The 19,080-nt window shown below is 52.0% G+C and overlaps 1 protein-coding gene and 1 long non-coding RNA gene across 2 annotated transcripts; one reads left to right on the top strand and one right to left on the bottom strand.

Moving 5' to 3' along the window:
• Positions 1 to 9,662: 9,662 nt before the first annotated feature.
• Positions 9,663 to 10,575, bottom strand: LOC123050246 (auxin-responsive protein SAUR21-like). Its single transcript, XM_044473069.1, has one exon. The coding sequence runs from the start codon at positions 10,369 to 10,371 to the stop codon at positions 9,997 to 9,999; it is 375 nt and encodes a 124-aa protein (XP_044329004.1). The 5' UTR covers positions 10,372 to 10,575; the 3' UTR covers positions 9,663 to 9,996.
• A 6,240-nt stretch (positions 10,576 to 16,815) lies between these two features.
• Positions 16,816 to 17,523, top strand: LOC123050245 (uncharacterized). The gene is made up of 3 exons (XR_006423736.1): positions 16,816 to 17,093; positions 17,182 to 17,232; positions 17,500 to 17,523. It is a non-coding gene; the product is annotated as an uncharacterized lncRNA (long non-coding RNA).
• Positions 17,524 to 19,080: the final 1,557 nt, after the last annotated feature.

Raw genomic sequence — 19,080 nt, 5'->3', positions numbered from 1 at the left:
AGCTCGCGGTGCCTTTCAAATAGCGCATAACTCTCTCAAGCGCATGCCAATGATCATCTCCCGGTTTTGATACAAACCGACTCAGCTTGCTCACAGCAAACGAGATGTCAGGCCTCGTGGCACTCGCCAAATACATAAGCGAGCCAATAATCTGAGAATACCTCAGTTGATCTCTAGCAATCCGTCGATTATTTCGAAGCAACACACTAGCATCATATGTAGTTGGAGAAGGCGTGTAGTCGCTATACCCAAAAGGACTCAAGACCTTTTCCACACAATGAGACTGAAGCAGTGTGATCCCACCATTCTCATCTCTCAACAGCTTGATCTTTAAGATAACATCAGCTACTCCTAGATCCTTCATCTCAAAACAGCGAGATAAGAAATCCTTAACCTCCTTGATTAAATCAAGTTTGGTTCCAAAGATCAATATGTCGTCGACATACAGACAAAGAATAACTCCTTCGTCCCCACCATGGCGATAGTACACACACTTGTCACCATCATTTACTACAAAGCCGGCAGCAGTTAATGTTCTTTCGAACTTCTCATGCCACTCCTTAGGAGCTTGTTTAAGGCCATATAAAGACTTTAATAACTTGCACACCTTCCCTTCCTAACAGGTACTACAAAATCATCTGGCTGATCCATGTAAATTTCCTCCTTCAACTCTCCATTGAGGAAAGCCGTCTTAACGTCCATTTGATGAACGAGAAGACCATGTGAGGCAACCAGTGATAGTAGCACCCGAATTGTGGTCAGTCTAGCCATGGGTGAGTAAGTATCAAAGAAGTCTTCACCTTCTTTCTGGGTATAACCCTTAGCCACAATCCGTGCCTTGTACTTTTCAATCATACCATCAGGTCTAAGCTTCTTCTTGAACACCCACTTACATCCTACGGGTTTGCACCCATAAGGACGGTCAGTGATCTCCCAGGTTTCGTTAGCTAAGATGGAATCCATCTCGCTACGAACAGCTTCCTTCCAGTAGTCAGCATCAGGAGATGCATAGGCTTCTGAAATAGTCCTGGGTGTGTCATCCACAAGGTACACAATGAAATCATCACCAAAGGACTTTGCAGTCCTCTGTCTCTTACTCCTCACAGGAGTTCCATTGTCACCCTCAATAGGATTCTCAATGTGTTCCATCGCAATGGTGGGTTCAGGAATTACAGCGAATTCCTCACTAGATGGAGTAGGTATCTCCTGATTTGATGAACTCGACATATCCTTCATAGGAAATATGTCCTCAAAGAAAGTCGCATCATTCGACTCCATAATCGTACCAACATGCATGTCGGATACCTCAATTTTTATTATCAAAAATCTATAGCCAACGCTATGAAAAGCATAGCCCAGAAGAACACAATCCACGGTTTTTGGTCCAAGCTTGCGCTTCTTGGGAATTGGTATATTGACTTTCGCCAAACAACCCCAAGTACGTAGGTAACAGAGTTTCAATATTTTCCTTTCCCATTCCTCAAATGGAGTCATGGTCTTATGCTTTGTGGGAACTCGGTTTAGGACATGACACGCAATCATTAGCGCCTCCCCCCACCATTCCTTGGAAAGACCCGATGTGTCTAACATGGTGTTAACCATATCAGTTAGAGTTCGGTTCTTTCTTTCGGCTACCCCATTTGACTGAGGTGAGTAGGGAGGCGTCCTCTCATGGATTATACAATGTTCCGCACAAAACATATCAAATTCATTGAAAAAATACTCTCCACCACGATCGGACCTAAGCCGTTTAATTTTTGAATCAAGTTGGTTCTCTGCCTCAGCTTTATAGTTTTTGAAAAAAGTTAAAGCCTCATCTTTTGATTTCAGAAGATACACATAACAATATCTAGTGGAGTCATCAATCAACGCCATGAAGTATATCTTTCCACCTTTTGTCAACACGCCATTCATCTCACAAAGATCAGAATGTATAAGCTCTAGTGGCGCCAAGTCTCTTGCCTCTGCAGTCTTATGGGACTTGCGAGGTTGCTTAGCTTGCACACATACTTGGCACTTAGAGCCTTTACAGTAGAGATTTTCGGAATTAAATTCATATTGACTAGCCGCGTCATGCAACCAAAGTTAATGTGACAAAGTCGTGAATGCCAAATATCAGACTCATTATTGTGGCAATCATTATTAATAACTTTAGTGCAAATATCTGACAAAGACAGGCGGAACAAGCCTCCGCTCTCATAGCCTTTTCCAACAAATTGTCCATACTTAGAAATTACAACTTTATTGGATTCGAAAACCAACTTAAAACCATCTCGACATAAACGGGAACCGCTAACGAGATTTTTATTGATGGACGGCACATGATGAACATTCTTCAGACGCACGGTCTTCCCCGAAGTAAACTTCAGATCGACCGTACCAACACCTCGAACGATGGCATGTGACCCGTTCCCCATCAGCACGGGAGAAGTCCCTGTGGCCTGGTAAGAAGAAAACATGGAGGCGTCAGCACAAACATGTACATTGGCACTGGTGTCAATTAACCAATCAGGGGATTGAAATACTGAAAGGATGGTAGGAATAATATCGTACCCTGATTCCTTCATATCCGTATCACCGATGACAATATTAGCGGACTTGCCGCTCTTCTCATGTTCGCGCTCCTCAAAGCGGTTAGGACACTTCGAAGCCCAGTGATTAGGATCATCACAGACATGGCAAAGTCCCTTCCCCTTCTTATGAGAATTATTCTTGAAGTTGGTAGAATGTGATGGCTTGTTCTTTGTATCAAACTTGCCTTTGCCCTGAGTTTTGTTCTTGTTGTTTTTGAATTTGTTGGGCTGGAAGTTCTTCTTCTGTACCATGTGGGCACTAGAAGCTCCTCCAGCAACTCGAGCACGTGTGTCCTTTGCTCTCGCCTTCTCTTCAACATCAAGAGTACCAATGAGATCCGCAGCGGAAAACTCCTGTCTCTTGTGTTTCAGGGAAGTAGCAAAATTGTTCCACGAAGGTGGAAGCTTGGCAATGATGCCTCCGGCAACAAATTTGTCCGGTAACACACACACTTGAAGTACTCAAGTTCTTTTGCGAGCGACTGTATCTCATGAGCCTGCTGTACAACAGAGCGCTCATCAGTCATCTTGTAGTCATAGAATTGCTCCATGACGTACAACTCGTTGCCGGCGTCCGAGGCACCAAACTTGGCATCGAGCGCATCCCACATTTCCTTGACGTTTTCAAACGACATATACGAATTCACAATGGAATCATCCAGAACACTCAGAAGAGCGCCTTTAAAGAGAGTATCGATCTTCTCAAAAGCTTCCAGTTGTGCTGGATTAAGATCGCCCTCAGGCTTGCCCTTGGTGGCGTCATAGCAGCCCATGGTCTGAAACCAGTAGACTGCTCTCGTGCGCCACCTCTTATATTGCGCCTCCTTAAAGGCAGGCGGCTTCAGATGCGCAGCAAAACCACTCGGAGTAAATTGCCTATAATCAGGTTTTTCGATTGTTGGATATATGAGCAAATTACTACGAGATTTAATCCGAATAAACAGAAGATAAATCATGACTACAGTAGCAGAGATTGAACTAATCATGCAAACTAGCATAGTAGATGAACAGATCACATCTAGGGCACATACTAGAAACATGAATTTTACCACGATCTCGAACAGGAAGGATAGAATCACATACGGTGACGTTGTCGCCCATGTCGTCGAGGATGAGGTTGCCGAGGTCGGGGAAGAAGTCGTCGTTCGCGAAGTCGTCGCTGCCAGCAGTCGCGCGAGTGCGCTCCCCAAAAACCTGATCGGATACGGTTCAGTAATTAACGCGTCCGTTAATTATTAATTAATAACTCATTAATTTTTCCCAAGCAGCAAAAATATAGACAACGTGCATAGCTCTGTCCTCGGCTCAGCTCAATCCCACAACCCGCGTCGTGGAGGAGGAGCGCGCGTGTAGGTCTCCGCTTCTCATGCTCATACAAGTGATAGAAGAGCTCACTTTATAATGAGGTGCAACTCTCTCTCAACTTATAAGGTGGGACTAAACTTTAGCCTCACTCACTCCACTCACATATGTGCATGAATGAGTCAAGAGAATTTCAGAATTTTAGTTGGGCTTTGCGCCAAAAGCCCACTAGCAAATTCCAACATACTCACAGATTTGGGTCGGAATTGTCGATGAGTCCACTGGACGCCATGATCATCGTCCCCGCCGCGGAGATTCCCCGCATGTGCAGGCGACGGCCCCGCGCCGTGACACGTACGTTATGTACGCATCCGCCGGTCGACCGAGGCCGCTGAGACGTGGTGCGCACGAGCACAGTCTCAGGGTTGCTGCCGCTGGATGCGGCGCCAAATTTCAATCCAAGCGGATATATACGGTGGAACCATGAGCTGACGACGAGAACTAGCCAGAAACTGATAGCGCATGCAGTGTAGCTGGGCCCGAAAGCAATCCACCGTGGGTGAAAGTGGAAGCGCCCCGGCCGCTGCGTGGATTCTGTTCTGCCGATCTGGGGGCCGTTGCTTCCTTTTCCTTGTGCCCGTCTCGCTACGTGCCGATCGCCAGTTTGCAGTTCAATCAGACGAGCCCGATCCAGGAAGTTTCAGCGGACTTGGCGACTCGAGTCACCTGGTTACCCTGCACCTGCAGGGAGGTTTGTCGTCTGACGCGCCTCTTCTTTTGTCCTGTTTTACTGTTGCTCGCCATGCACGCGCGTGAAGGAGGGGGACAGGGAGCCGCGTAACCTTGAGAATCGTCAGGCCAAATGTCTGGCAGCAAAGTGTCCAAGATTGGGCCGAGGATGAGCAAAATATTCATGCAGAGCAGAGGCAAAGTAAAACAAATTGAACTAACTACTCCACGTGTCTCTTGTCGGGCAAAGTAAAACAATATCAGCACATTCTTCTGGATACACCTCGACTAAGGCAAACGTCTTTTTAAGAGAGAATATGATTTCCGATTTCATTAACGAAATCAATGTTTTCATCATCTTACTAAACTTCGGCTAATGATTAATTTTCAGAAAATACGCTAATGACCAATGTTTTCGTCAAACTAAGCTTAGGCTAATGACCAATGTCTCAGCTTACTAAGCTTAAGCTAATGATTTGTTTTTGCATAAAAGGCAAATGATTAACGGCCAAACAAGTTTCGCCACGTCAACATGACGAAGACATGCATGAATCACAAACGATGACAAATTCCATGTACAACAAGAACAATCAATCAATCTTTATTAATTAATTTCTTACTCGTATGTCTCGGCAAGGAGTTGCACATGTAGAGAATGATTTGGTGCATCGATGATTGATTGATCGTGCACTAGGCACATATATTTAGGTACAAGGGGTGCGACTGGTATCTTGTCTCCTAAGATACACGTACATACAGAGGGAGACAGACACTACAGGTACTGCATACAAGACCCAGACCTACGTACATGTACACATGTTCAACACCCCCCCGCAGTCGAAGCATTGCCGGTGACGCAGAGACTGGACCGAAAGCCCTCGAATGTCAAGGTGGGTAGTCCGTTCGTCATGACATCGGCGAACTGCTTATCGGTGGGCACATGTAGAACACGAACACGACCAAGTGCGACGTGCTCCCTGACGAAGTGAATGTAGAGCTCAATATGCTTCGTCCGTCGGTGATGGACCGGGTTGGCAGCAAGGTAGATTGCGGAGACGTTGTCACAGTAGACAAGTGTCGCCTTGGTGACCTCACATAGCAACTCCTGAAGTAGTTGTCGTAGCCAAGAGCACTCCGCGACGGCATTGGCCACTGCCCGGTACTCAGCCTCGGCGCTCGATCGTGAGACCATTGGTTGTCGTTTAGACGACCACGAAATCAGAGAGGGCCCGAGGTAGACGCAGTAGCCGGAGGTGGAGCAGCGAGTGTCGGGACACCCAGCTCAGTCGGCGTCGGAGTAGGCGACAAGGCTGGTGTCAGGTGATGCCGTCAGAGTGAGACCCATGGCTGTGGTGCCACGTATGTACCGAAGTATACGTTTCACGAGAGCCCAATGGGTGTCACGAGGAGCATGCATATGAAGGCACACTTGCTGGACAGCGTACTGAATGTCCGGACGCGTCAGTGTGAGGTACTGAAGCGCACCGACGATGGAGTGGTAGAAGGGAGCGTCGGACGTCGGAGAATCCTCGACGGCGGACACCTTAGCCTTCGTGTCGACAGGCGTAGGAGCAGGCTTGCAGTTAAGCATGCCCGCTCGCTCCAGAAGCTCGTAGGCGTACTTCTGCTGGTGCAGGAAGAAGCCAGTAGCCCGACGCACTACCTCAATGCCGAGGAAGTAGTGGAGAGCCCCCAACTCCTTGAGGGCGAACTCGGTGCCGAGGCGACCTGTGATCTGCTGAAGTAGCGCTGGCGAGGAGGCAGTCTGGATGATGTCGTCGACGTACAGTAGGAGGTACGCGGTGGCGGGGCCCTGGTGATAGACAAACAGGGAGGCATCAGACCGTGTGGACTGGAACCCCTGCTACTGAAGGAAGGCCGCGATCCGCTGGTACCAGGCCCGAGGCGCCTGCTTCAACCCGTAGAGAGAACGGGAGAGCAAGCACACATGGTCCGGATAGTCGGTGTCGACGAAACCAGTAGGCCGCTGACAGAACACCTGCTCGTCAAGATGACCATGCAAGAAAGCATTAGACACATCAAGCTGGTGAACCGGCCAGGCGCGAGAAACAACAAGCTGGAGGACGGCTCGAATCGTGCCCGGTTTGACAACCGGGGCAAAGGTGTCGGTGAAGTCCACGCCGGCACGCTGGCGGAAGCCGCTCACCACCCAACGCGCCTTGTAGCGCTCGAGAGAACCGTCGGGGCGAGTCTTGTGGCGGAAGACCCACTTGCCAGTGATGACATTGGCACGGGGAGGCTGCAGAATAAGCTGCCACGTACGGTTGCGCTGCAGGGCGTCAAACTCCTCACGCATCGCAGCGAGCCAATTCGGATCCCGAAGGGCTGCGCGAGCGGAGGTGGGTAGCGGAGACGGCGCCGAGGTGGATGCAGCACACGCGTACTCGTCCGACGGGTAGCGCGTGCTGGGACAAAGTGTCCCGGTCCGAGCCCGAGTGACCACACCGGTGAGGGGTGCAGCATGTGAGGCGAAAGATGGTGCCGTGGGACGCAAGTAAATTGCGGACGGCGACGTTGTCAAACTCCTTGCCGTTGTCAGTTTGCAAGGCGAGAATAGGACGACCGAACTGTGTGGTGACATATGAATAAAAGGCTGTGAGTGTGGCAAGAGCGTCGGACTTGCGACGGAGAGGGAATGTCCACACATAATGAGAAAAATCATCCAATATCACCAGATAGTATAAATAGCCCGTGTTGCTAGCAACCGGGGACGTCCAAACATCACTATGCAATAACTGAAACGGAAAGGTGGAAATGTTTGTAGACTCGCTAAAGGGAAGACGAACGTGCTTGCCAAGACGGCAAGCCTCACAAGTATGATCATCGACCTTATTACATGAGAAAGAAAAACTCTGAAGAATCTGACGCATAACGGTGGAGTTGGGATGACCAAGACGGGCATGCCAAAGATCGACACTGGCGGCGAAGGCGACGAGACGACGGGTGGTGGTGGCGCCGGAGGGGTGCACTGGGTAAAGCTCGTCCGGGCTATCACATCGGTGGAGTACCATCCGTGTACGGGCGTCCTTCACAGAAAAACCGATATCGTCAAATTCAACAGTGATAGGGTTCTCACGAGCAAGGCGACGAACAGAAACAAGATTAGTAACTAAGTCAGGAGACACAAGAACATTAGACATATGGATAGGAGTAGAACTAGACGGAAAAGACATATGACCGACATGTGTAATGGGTAGGGAGGAACCGTTACCAACGGTGATACGGGTGGGAGTATGAACGGGAGTGGCAGACGTGAGGTTACCGGGATGAGCAGTCATATGAGCGGTGGCGCCCGAGTCCATGTACCAGTCACCACCGCCACCATAGGAGCTCGGTGACGGGGCGGAGTGCAGGGCGGCGAGCAGGGTCGGGTCCCATGGCGGCGGCACCTGAGGAGGGTAAAACCCTCCGTAGGCCGGCGCGGGAGATGCACCGAAGGCCGACGCGGCGGTGGCGCCGTAGGCAGGCGCGGACCCGTAGGCGGGCGCAGGCGGAGGGGGGGCACCGTAGCCGCTGTAGGGAGCGGCGTTTTGCGCGGCGAAGAGAGCCTGGTGGCCCGCCGGCCGAGGCCCAAGGATGCCCGGAGCAGGAGCCCGAGGAACCGGCATCGAGTACGCGTGGACGACGTGGGTCCACGGGTTGGTGCTGTACGTCCATGGGGGAGTCACCTGCTGCTGCTGCTGACGAGCCCCCCCCGGCGCCTATTGCTGCTTGCGGCCGCCCACGCGGCGGTTGCCGCGGCGTCCGCCGCCCGGCTGCTGGGGGGCAGCGAGAGGGGCGGGAGGCGCGGGCGGGAGGGGGAAATACCCCGGAGGCGCGGGGGGCGGCGGCTGCTGGCGCGACGCGGGTGGGGCGGCCTGTGGAGGGGCACCACGTGAGGTGCCGGTGGCGAGAGCGTGATGCTGCACACGCTTCTTGACCCCCTTCATCCGGCGCTCCTCCAACCGCAAGTACGCCACAAACTTGGGGAAGGAGGGCTCCGGCATCAAGGTGAGGTTGGAGGCGGCGTTGCCGAAGTCCTCGTTGAGGCCAGCGGTGAGCGTGCTGAGGAGGAGGTCGTCATCCACCTTGGCTCCAATGTCACGGAGCTCATCCGCCAACGTCTTCAGGCGGCGGCAGTAGTCATCAATGGACCGTTCATCCTGGTGACTGTCAAAAAATTCCTGCTGGAAGAAAACGCGGCGCTGAAGCTTGTTGTCGGTGAAGAGACCGTTCAGCTTGACCCACATGGCACGGGCGTCGTCGCCGACGCTCACGACCGTGTGGAACAAGTCCTTGAAGATGGTGGTGAAGAACCACCGGACGATCGTGGCGTCGATCGCGGTCCACTCGGCGTCGTCCACCATGGCGGGGGAGTCCACGGTGCCATCCACATGATCCACGAGGTTGTTCTAGCGGAAGAGCAGCGAGAAGTACGTCTTCCACGCGAAGTACGTGGAGTTGGAGGCGTCGAGGACCACGGGGACGCGTGCATGGACGTTGATGTCGCGGATCTCAGTAGGGTCGACGGCGAAGGGGTTGGAGTAGGTGGAGGCGTTGGACGACATGGCTGCGAGGTCGTGGTGAGGGAGGCGGCGCGGCTTGGGGAGAAGCGGCGCGGCGGGAGGGCGGCGCGGCGTGGAGGGGAGGGCGCGCGGGGAGGAGGGGCGGTGGCGGCGGCGTGGTGGGCCGACGGCGGCCCGAGGCGGCGGCTAGGGTTAGCGGAAGCGGGAGGATTGACTTGCGATAGATACCATGTAGAGAATGATTTGGTGCATCGATGATTGATTGATCGTGCACTAGGCACATATATATATATATATATATAGGTATAAGGGGTGCGACCGGTATCTTGTCTCCTAAGATACACGTACATACAGAGGGAGACAGACACTACAGGTACTGCATACAAGACCGAGACCTACGTACATGTACACATGTTCAACAACACAGACGAGTACTCCATCCGTTTCTAAATATTTGTCTTTTTAAAGATTTCACCAAGTGAATCTACCCTCTAAAATATGTCTATATACATTTTTATATGGTAGTCTATTTAAAATCTCTAGAAAGACAGATATTTAGAAACGGAGGGAGTAGAATAGTTACAGAGAAAACAATCCCAAAAAATCCTCGCCTTCTTCAATCAGTTACTAACTAGTACCATCACCATCATATACTGTACTACCCAGCACCAGTACGTGCGCGTCCGATGGCCGGCATTACGCGGCGCCGAGGAGCACGCCGGCCCTTCGGATCAGTGCTTCGGCAGTTGCTGTGCGTACGCGTCCCCGGGGGACCGTGTGTGTCAGTCACCAGTAGGTCCCGTTGCGCGCAGCACAAACTGGGTTGTGTTCCATCGCCCGATCGTTCGGTGCCGCGGCGCGCGCGGTCACGGGAAGGCCACCCCCTGAAGCAGCGGCCGCGAGTCGCCGCGGCGGCGGCAGAAGGAGGAGCGGCGCGGCTCCTCGGAGTGGGACGAGGAAAAGACGCGGCGGAGGACGTCGCGGAGGCGGTCCTCGCCGCAGGGGAGCGCGACGGGGCCGGAGGCGCCGGACGGGAAGCCGTACTCCTCTTCCGCCTGCCGGAGCAGCTCAAGGAACGCCGGATGGCTCAGGTGCGCCAGCCGCACCATGAACCGCACGCCCTCCGCGCAGACCGCGACGTGCCCCGCCGGCACCGGGGCGGAGGTGGAGCGGCGGGCCCGCCACCGGCGCACGGCGCGGCGCAGCCAGGCGACCGACGGGATCGTGATGACGTTGCACATGCTGCGTTGCCTTTCCTTGCTCCGACGAGCGACCGGAGGAGTCGTTGGTTCGCTTGCTGCTGCTGCTAGCTCTCAGCTGGTTGGTAGGCTTGGTTGCGAGCTGCAGGATGTGGGTGGTGGAGTTGAAGAGCGGGACGGCGAGCGCTATATATAGCGCTGGGAAGGCCGCTGGGGCTTTGGGGTCGGCGTCGTCTTGGGGTTGGCGCAAACTGCAGGGATAGCACGACGATGAGCGCTAATAGTTTTTGTGTCGCTGCGCGCGACACGGCACCGGGACGAGAACGAGATCCGCAGGCATCGGGTGCCAAGCTGGGGCAGTCCGTGCAGCCCAACCCAGCGCACCGCAGCTTGCACGCGTCGGCTCCTGCTCCCTATCTGGCACGACATTAGTATCTCTTAGCGGCGCCCCCTAATTCCTGGGAATAATCGGGCATGTCGAGTTCGTTCCTGAACGATCGATCTGCATATGTTGCACCTCGAAATGGAGCACGTGGTTTCAGGCTGCAAGTGGACACGGGCCGTCCACGGCGCCCGCAGGAGGCTCCCATTGAACAAGAGAAAATTGTACTTTCCTACACTTTGCCTCACATTCAGCTGTTTTTCAAGCTTTTTACTGATGTGTTAATTTGGAGCAGGAGATGACCCTTGAAGAATATGAGAAGATGCAAGAAAAGAAGAAGTCTCTGGAGGCCTCTAAACCTGAGGAGGGGAGGGTTGCTGCTGTAGATTTTGAGGGTTTCCAGCTCTTGGAGAAAAATCTGATTGAGGATGATGCTAAATTGAAGGCGGAAAATGTTCGCAAGGCGGCGCTGGTGCAGCTGTATTTGATGCTTGAATATATGTTAAATTGGAAGGAGTCCTACAAGTCGATTTGTGTTCCGATTGTATTTGATCCAAGGTTTAAGTTTGATCTACTTGAATATATGTTAAAAGACTTTGGAAGTGAAATTGAAGCCAATACATGGATGCTTAAATTAAACAAAGCAATCCAAAAGCTTTTCGATCAGTACTCTCAAGAGATTCCTGTTCATCACCAACAAGAGGTGTTAGACTAAGTATATACGTGTTGTAACATAATTGTATTTGTACAGTTCCCTCTTATAAATATATGACAGCCGTACCCACCAAGGGTATCGAGCATTGTTCCAAACCCTAATCTGTTTAACATGGTATCAGACGACGCGTTCGGTCCGCGCCGTGCTTCCGCTTCCTCTGCCGCCGCCGCGTCGGCCTTCGCCGCCGCGGCGCCTCCATCAACCCTAGCGACGGAATCGCCGTTCATGGCGTCTACCCCGCTCGCCTGGGCCTGTCCGTCCGCATCAGGGTCGCGTCCTCCAGCGCCCCGATCGCCCGCGCCTTCGATCGCCCGTGATGCCGCCCTGGTGTCGCACGCGTTTGATCCTGCGCAGCTACCTTACGGCGCCGCTGCGAACTCTGCTGCGCCGCCGACCTCAGGCCCTCGTGGCACTCCCGTCCAGATGCCGTACGGTGGGCCGTATCCAGCGCCGTACGTCGCGCCGTCATCGCCGTATGTCGCGCCGGCACCGTATGCTTCGTCCTCCGCGGTGCCCTACGAGGCGCCGTATGGCGCGCCCTACGCTGTCTCTGTGCCGCACGTCGCGTTGCTGCAGCCCTACGGCGTACCTCCTACGGCGCCCTACGGTCATCACCAACACTACCGTACGTCTCCGTCGGCCGATGCGCTGAGTCCGTACAGTGCTCCTCCGACGTACGACTCGCAGCTCTCCGCATCGGTGGCTGAACCAGGACCTTTTCACTTTGCTCACCTGGTGACGGTGAAGCTCTCTGCTGACAACTACCTCCTGTGGCGCGCTCAGGTGTTGCCGCTGATGCGTAGTCACTACCTTGAGGGGTATGTCGATGGTACGCTGCCGTGTCCCCCGACCATGGTTCCGGTGCCCTCGGCCGCTGGTGGCTCCGTCATGGTGTCCAACCCTGCTCATCGTCGGTGGATCGCTCAGGATCAAGCTATTATGGGTGCCATTCAGTCCTCGCTCACACCCTCTGTGGCCGGCATGGTGGTCTTTGCCGCGACGTCGAGGGATGCATGGGCCACGCTCGACTCCAGCTTTTCCTCGCAGTCGCTGGCTCGTTCCTCTGCCATTCGTAACCAGCTGGGTGAGGTCAAGAAACATGACCTCTCCGTCACGGCCTTCTTCAACAAGGTCAAAAGTTTGGCTGACACACTGTCGTCTATTGGGAAGCCTCTTCGTGATGAGGAGTTTACTTCGTTCATTCTCAATGGGCTTGATGAGGACTATGATTCTCTCGTTGAAAACATTAATGGACGTGACACACCGATGCCGCCTCGCGATCTCTATGCACGCCTTCTCAACACCGAACAGAGGCTCGCTGCTCGCCGCTCCGTTGGCGTCTACACGGAGGGCCCTTCTGCGAACGCTGCACTCCACGGGGGCGCCCGCGGTGCCAAGCAGAAGGCGCCGCCGACCTCGGGCAATCAGCCCCGTCCGCCCGCTCCACCTCCGACGGCTGGCCGCAAGCGGCTCCACTGCGAGGCATGTGGTGGTGGGGTTGAGTGTCAACTCTGCGGCATCGAGGGGCACTTGGCGTCTCGCTGCCATCGTCGTTTTAAACGAGATTTTCTTGGCATTGGGAACAATGGGAAGGGCAATGAGAAGCAAGCTGCTCTCGCTACACCGGATCCTGGGTTCACTCCTTCATACTCGGTGGATCCTGCCTGGTACATGGATACGGGCGCTACGGACCATTTGACGAGTCAGCTTGACAAGCTGGCCACTCGCCAGCCCTACACCGGTCACGATCAGGTCCGCACGGCCAATGGATCAGGTATGCCCATCTCACATGTTGGTCAGGCATCTTTTCTTTCATGTACCACTAAAACCTTGCATCTGCTTGATGTCCTTTGTGTTCCCTCAGTCACACGTAGCTTACTTTCGGTTCCTAAATTAACTCGTGACAACAATGTGTTTGTTGAGTTTCACCCTTTCCATTTTTTTGTTAAGGACCGGGACACGAGGGACGTTCTTCTTAGTGGTCGAGCTCGCGACGGCTTATACGCACTTGATGTGCCACGAGTCTCTCAAGTTTTCAGTGGTGTTCGGGTGTCGTCGTCGCAGTGGCACTCTCGCCTTGGCCACCCCGCTACTCCCATTGTGCGCCATGTGCTTCATCGCCATCACCTCCCTGTTGAGTCGAGTAATAAGGAGTTTCTAGTGTGTGATGCTTGTCAACAAGGCAAGAGTCATCAGTTGCCTTTTCCTGTATCAAGTCGTGTTGTCACGGCTCCTCTTGAACTTGTGTTTTCAGACGTGTGGGGCTATGCCCAAACTTCTGTTAGTGGTCACAACTATTATGTCAGTTTCATCGATGCTTTCAGTCGCTTTACTTGGATTTATCTTATTAAGCGCAAATCTGATGTGTTTCATGTCTTTATGCAATTTCAAGCACATGTTGAACGATTGCTTAAACACAAAATTATCCATGTTCAGTCAGACTGGGGGGGGGGTGAGTATCGTAACCTTAACACCTTCTTTCAGAAGCTTGGCATCTCACACCATGTGTCTTGTCCTCATACGCATCAGCAGAACGGTGCAGCTGAGCGCAAACACCATCACATAGTTGAAACTGGCCTGACACTTCTTGCACATGCCTCTGTCCCGTTTCGGTTCTGGAGCGATGCTTTTGTTACTGCCTGTTTTTTGATAAACAGGATTCCCACACGACGCCTTCACATGAAGTCTCCACTCTAAGTGTTGCTTAATGAAACTCCAGATTACTCCCTCCTCAAAGTGTTTGGCTGTGCGTGTTGGCCGCATCTTCGTCCGTACAATAAGCATAAACTTGAGTATCGATCTAAACAATGTGTGTTTCTTGGGTACAGTCCTCTCCACAAAGGTTACAAGTGTCTTCACATCCCGTCAAATCGTGTTTACATTTCTCGTGATGTTGTGTTCGATGAGACTGTCTTCCCATTTTCCACGCTCACATCACCCACCGATACTCCCGTCACTGAGTTGCACTCCTTTCCAGTTTTGCCTGATCAATTTGTGGATGCTGCATATTCTCCTCTGTTGTTGCCTAACCATGGTGCAGGGACTGGACGAGGCGCTCGACTTGAGCTTCTGGATGATGATATGGACACAACTGCGCCAGTTGCTACTACGCCGGATGAGGCGCTCGACGAGGCTGCCTCCGCCACTACCCCGCTTGACCCCGACGTCGATCACGCGTGCATGCCCCATGCACGAGGATCCGACGGGGCGACCAAGTCGCCGGGGCCAGCGGTCTCGCAGTCGCCTGGGCCGGCCGAATCTGCGGAGCTGTCGGCCGGGCCGGCTGGACCCGCGGTGCTCTCCCCTGAGCCGGAGGCCTCGCAGGTCACCGAGGCTTCGTCGCCTGGTCCGTCGACGCCGATCACGCTCGGTCTGTCTTCGCCGACCCTGACCGTGCCATCGGATGCGCCTGTTGACTCGCCCGCCGGTGCGTCCTCCTCGCCGCTGATGGATAGTGGCTCCTCTGGTATGGCAGCTCCAGCGCCACCTCTGCCTGTCGTCCCGCGTCTCCATACTCGCAGCAAAAGTGGCATCTTCCAGCCAAAGAAGCGCACTGACGGCACTGTCACGTGGCTTGCGGCCTGTGTGGCACATGCTGAGGCTGACCCTACGATTGAACCACGACATTTTCGAGCGGCACTTGGCATCCCGCATTGGCGTGCTGCGATGGAGCAGGAGATTCATGCCCTTCAAAGAAACAACACTTGGCGTCTTGTTCCACCTCCGTCTAGTGTTAATATCATTGACTCTATATGGGTATTCAAGGTGAAGAAACATGCTGATGGTTCCATTGAGAGGTACAAGGCACGCCTGGTTGCCAAGGGGTTCAAACAACGGTATGGCATTGATTATGAAGACACATTCAGTCCTGTTATTAAACCAACTACTATTCGTGTTCTTCTCTCTTTGGTTGTTACTCGCGGATGGTCGCTTCGACAGCTTGATGTTCAGAATGCCTTTCTCCATGGAGTTCTGGAAGAAGAGGTTTATATGCGTCAGCCGCCAGGTTTTGTTGACCCTGCTCAGCCACATCATTTATGTCGCCTTGTCAAAGCCCTCTACGGTTTGAAGCAGGCCCCGCGTGCATGGCATGCCCGCCTTGGCGCTGCTCTTCGTGCGCATGGGTTTGTTCCTTCTACAGCAGACACGTCTCTGTTTATTCTACAGCGACCTGAGGTGACTATGTACATTCTGGTATATGTTGATGACATCATCCTTGTCAGTTCGTCTGCTTCTGCTACAGATCGGCTTGTGTCCTCTCTTGGTGCTGAGTTTGCTGTTAAGGATCTTGGGAGACTGCATTATTTTCTGGGCCTAGAGGTTCTTCATTCTGATGGTGGCTTGACTCTTACTCAGAAAAAGTACTCTCAGGATCTCCTGCGTCGTGCCGGTATGTTGCAGTGCAAGTCTGCTACGACTCCCATGTCTGTTACAGACAAATTGACAGCTCTTGCTGGTGACTTGCTTGCTCCTGAGGATGCCACAGAGTACCGCAGCATTGTGGGTGGACTGCAGTACTTGCTCATTACTCGACCAGACATATCATTTGCAGTCAACCGTGTGTGCCAGTATCTTCATGCACCACGTGATTCTCACTGGTCAGCTGTTAAGCGCATCTTGCGCTATGTTTGTCACACTGGTTCATATGGTCTCCATCTTCAGCCTGCGCGTTCTGGACTGATCTCAACATTTTCTGATGCCGACTGGGCTGGTTGTCCTGATGATCGGCGATCCACGGGAGGACATGCTGTGTTCTTTGGGCCTAATTTGATCGCCTGGCAAGCTCGCAAGCAAGCTACGGTGTCTCGGAGTAGTACCGAAACTGAGTACAAAGCTGTTGCTAATGCCACAGCTGAGATCATGTGGGTGCAGTCATTGCTTCGAGAGTTGAAGGTCTCCCCAACTCAGCCGCCTGTTCTTTGGTGTGATAACATCGGTGCAACATACCTTTCATCCAATCCAGTATTTCATGCCCGAACGAAGCACATCGAAGTTGACTATCATTTTGTGAGGGAACGTGTTGCTCAGAAGCTCCTTCAGATTAAGTTTGTTTCTTCGAAGGATCAGCTTGCTGATATTTTCACTAAACCCTTGCCCTTGCCTTCTTTTGAAGGATGTCGTCGCAATCTTAACCTTCTGAGTGTTTCAGGACATAGTTAAGATTGAGGGAGGGTGTTAGACTAAGTATATATTAGATATACGTGTTGTAACATAACTGTATTTGTACGGTTCCCTCTTATAAATATATGACAGCCGTACCCACCAAGGGTATCGAGCATTGTTCCAAACCCTAATCTGTTTAACAAGAGGATTGTGGGAGTCCTGGTGCCGAGGAGGATGAAGAAGACGATGATCCACTTGCGGAGTGGGATCATTATATCAGTTGCAAAAAAGGGCAAGCAAATAATGAGCTGGATCAGTATGTGAAAGAGGAGTTGTATCCACGGAAGAAAGAGTTGGACATATTAGAATGGTGGAAAATCAACTCTCTCAAGTATCCGGTTCTCTCTACAATTGCTCGTGACATATTGGCTATTTCGGCGTCCACGGTGCCTTCCGAGTCCGCTTTTAGTTCTGGAGGACGCATTGTCAGTGATTATAGGAGCAGTCTTTCTTGCTCCACCGTCGAAGCTTTGATTTGCCTACAAGACTGGCTGAGAACAGCTGGTTAGTAAGTTTTTCTTTTATTCCTCACGAAAATTGGTAACCACAGTTAATCTAATAATTTATGTGTTTTGTGTTTTGTGTTTTGCAGATCCAGAAAAATACAAAGGCGTATCATTGGAGACAGATGAAGAAGATCAAGGTATATGCGATGCCCCCATGATAATCACTATTTCTATTTATCAGCTAGCTGTTGGCTGCAGTGCTTGCCTTGAATCATATAAGCTACTGTGCAGCAAGCAGCATTCTTCTTACTGCAAAATGTTCATCTGCCCTCTGTTCTGAAGAAAAGCTGAATGTTTCTACTTTGCTACTTGTTTGACTTCCAGTGTTTCTTGTAAAGTCCTAAGTTATCCTGTAAAATGGATTCTTATGATGCAAATGGACTGACGGACATATTTTTTGACAGGAAATATGGGTTGCTAGTTTGCTACTTGAAGAAAGGATGGCAGGTGGATGGTGATGTTAGATCTTGAAGAGCTGAAAAAATTCATCTTGCTGTAGCCTCTAGTCTTATTGCAATTGATTTTGTCTTTAGTCTTGCTGCAAATAAAGGATGGCAGGTTGTATTAATGCAATTTATCTTGCATTCAGATTATGTACTTGCTGTATCCTGACAGGTTGTAGTCTTAATACATGGAGAGTAAACAGTATGAACTTGCTGTATCCTCACATGTACTTTTTGTATTTTCAATTCTTGCATTCAGATTATGTGGGTATGTAGCAACCCGCATAGTCCCAATTATTTTTATGTGGACATCCCACTTAATCTCACATAATTATGTGGGTTGATGCGACATTATGTGGGACTCCCGCGTCTCATCCCACTTGCAGCCTGAACGTGGTTCCTGTGCCATGCGAGGCCACACATGGTTTTCTGTACAGAAACCACATGATTTTCTTTCCTTGTCTTAGTATATGTTAAAGAAAATAAGGACGTCTCCAACGCCGACTCTCAAACCACCCGCAACCGTCCTGACCGCGCGGTTTAAACGTGTTTTGTCATCTAACGTGGTTCTCAATCGGTCTGTTCGAAGGTTTGTTCACACTTTTCTGCAAACCGGAGACAAATGGCGGCCGGGGGAGGGGGGGTCCGCATCTGACTAACCCGACCCATCAAAATACTCTTTTCCGCGCTCACGCGCGTTCCTGTCCGAAGCCAGTTCATGCGGCCACAGAGCGGACGCGACCGCTCACTGGACCCGGCATTGAATCAGCTCGCCCGCCGAGACTGCTGCCCGCTGATCGCCCGTTGCGTGCACGCCTTTTGTCCGCATTGAAACAACATATGTCTACTAGCCTACCTCCATTAAACCGGCGTGTGTGCAAAGGAACCTACTCTGGCGCCCTGAGCACCACATGTCCTTTCCTGTGCCGGCGAGCACTAAACACCTCTCTGGCTGGCTCCTCGCATTCGCCTGCTATATAAATGTGTCCAGGCGCCGGGCAAGAGCCACACCTCACCTCACCTCTGATCTCTCCACCTCCTCCTTGTACAACACTCGCCATGGCCTCCGGCGAATAGAAGGAGTTCTCCGGCATTGCAGCTGCCTGGGTTGCCTGATGAGACAGCCAAATACAAGATAGCTTGCCGGTAAACCCTCCGGATCTGGGGCCACCACCATCGCCATCTCCACCCCCTCCTCGCCCGTCCAGGCTGGACAACGTCGTCTCCCTGCAAATCTTCCACGGGCAATGGTGGCAGCGCGTCAAGCAGGTGGGGAAAGAAGCCATGTCAGAGGAGGCCGGCACGGCCACATCCACCATGGATAGCGAGGAAAAGTAGATCATGGGAACACTAGTAAAAAAATACACTTCCGTGATGATACGTGTTTGTCACAGTAGGTCGCGTTTTTTGTCATGCATGTACATCCATGACGATTTTATGACAGAATCAAGATAGTCATACCTGTGCTGTCGTAGAAGTGTTCCATGACATTACCAAAATTATCATCACGGAAGTGTCCACTTCCATGACGATAAATCGCGC

This window comes from Triticum aestivum, chromosome 2D (genome assembly GCF_018294505.1).
Source record: "Triticum aestivum cultivar Chinese Spring chromosome 2D, IWGSC CS RefSeq v2.1, whole genome shotgun sequence".
NCBI lineage: Eukaryota > Viridiplantae > Streptophyta > Magnoliopsida > Poales > Poaceae > Triticum > Triticum aestivum.
The sequence above is the reverse complement of the archived record's forward strand: the minus strand, read 5'-3'. Positions and strand labels throughout refer to the sequence as shown.

Coding starts and splice junctions, on each gene's coding strand:
- LOC123050246 (XM_044473069.1), bottom strand. CDS start 10,371: ATGTGCAACGTCATCACGATCCCGTCGGTCGCCTGGCTGCGCCGCGCC.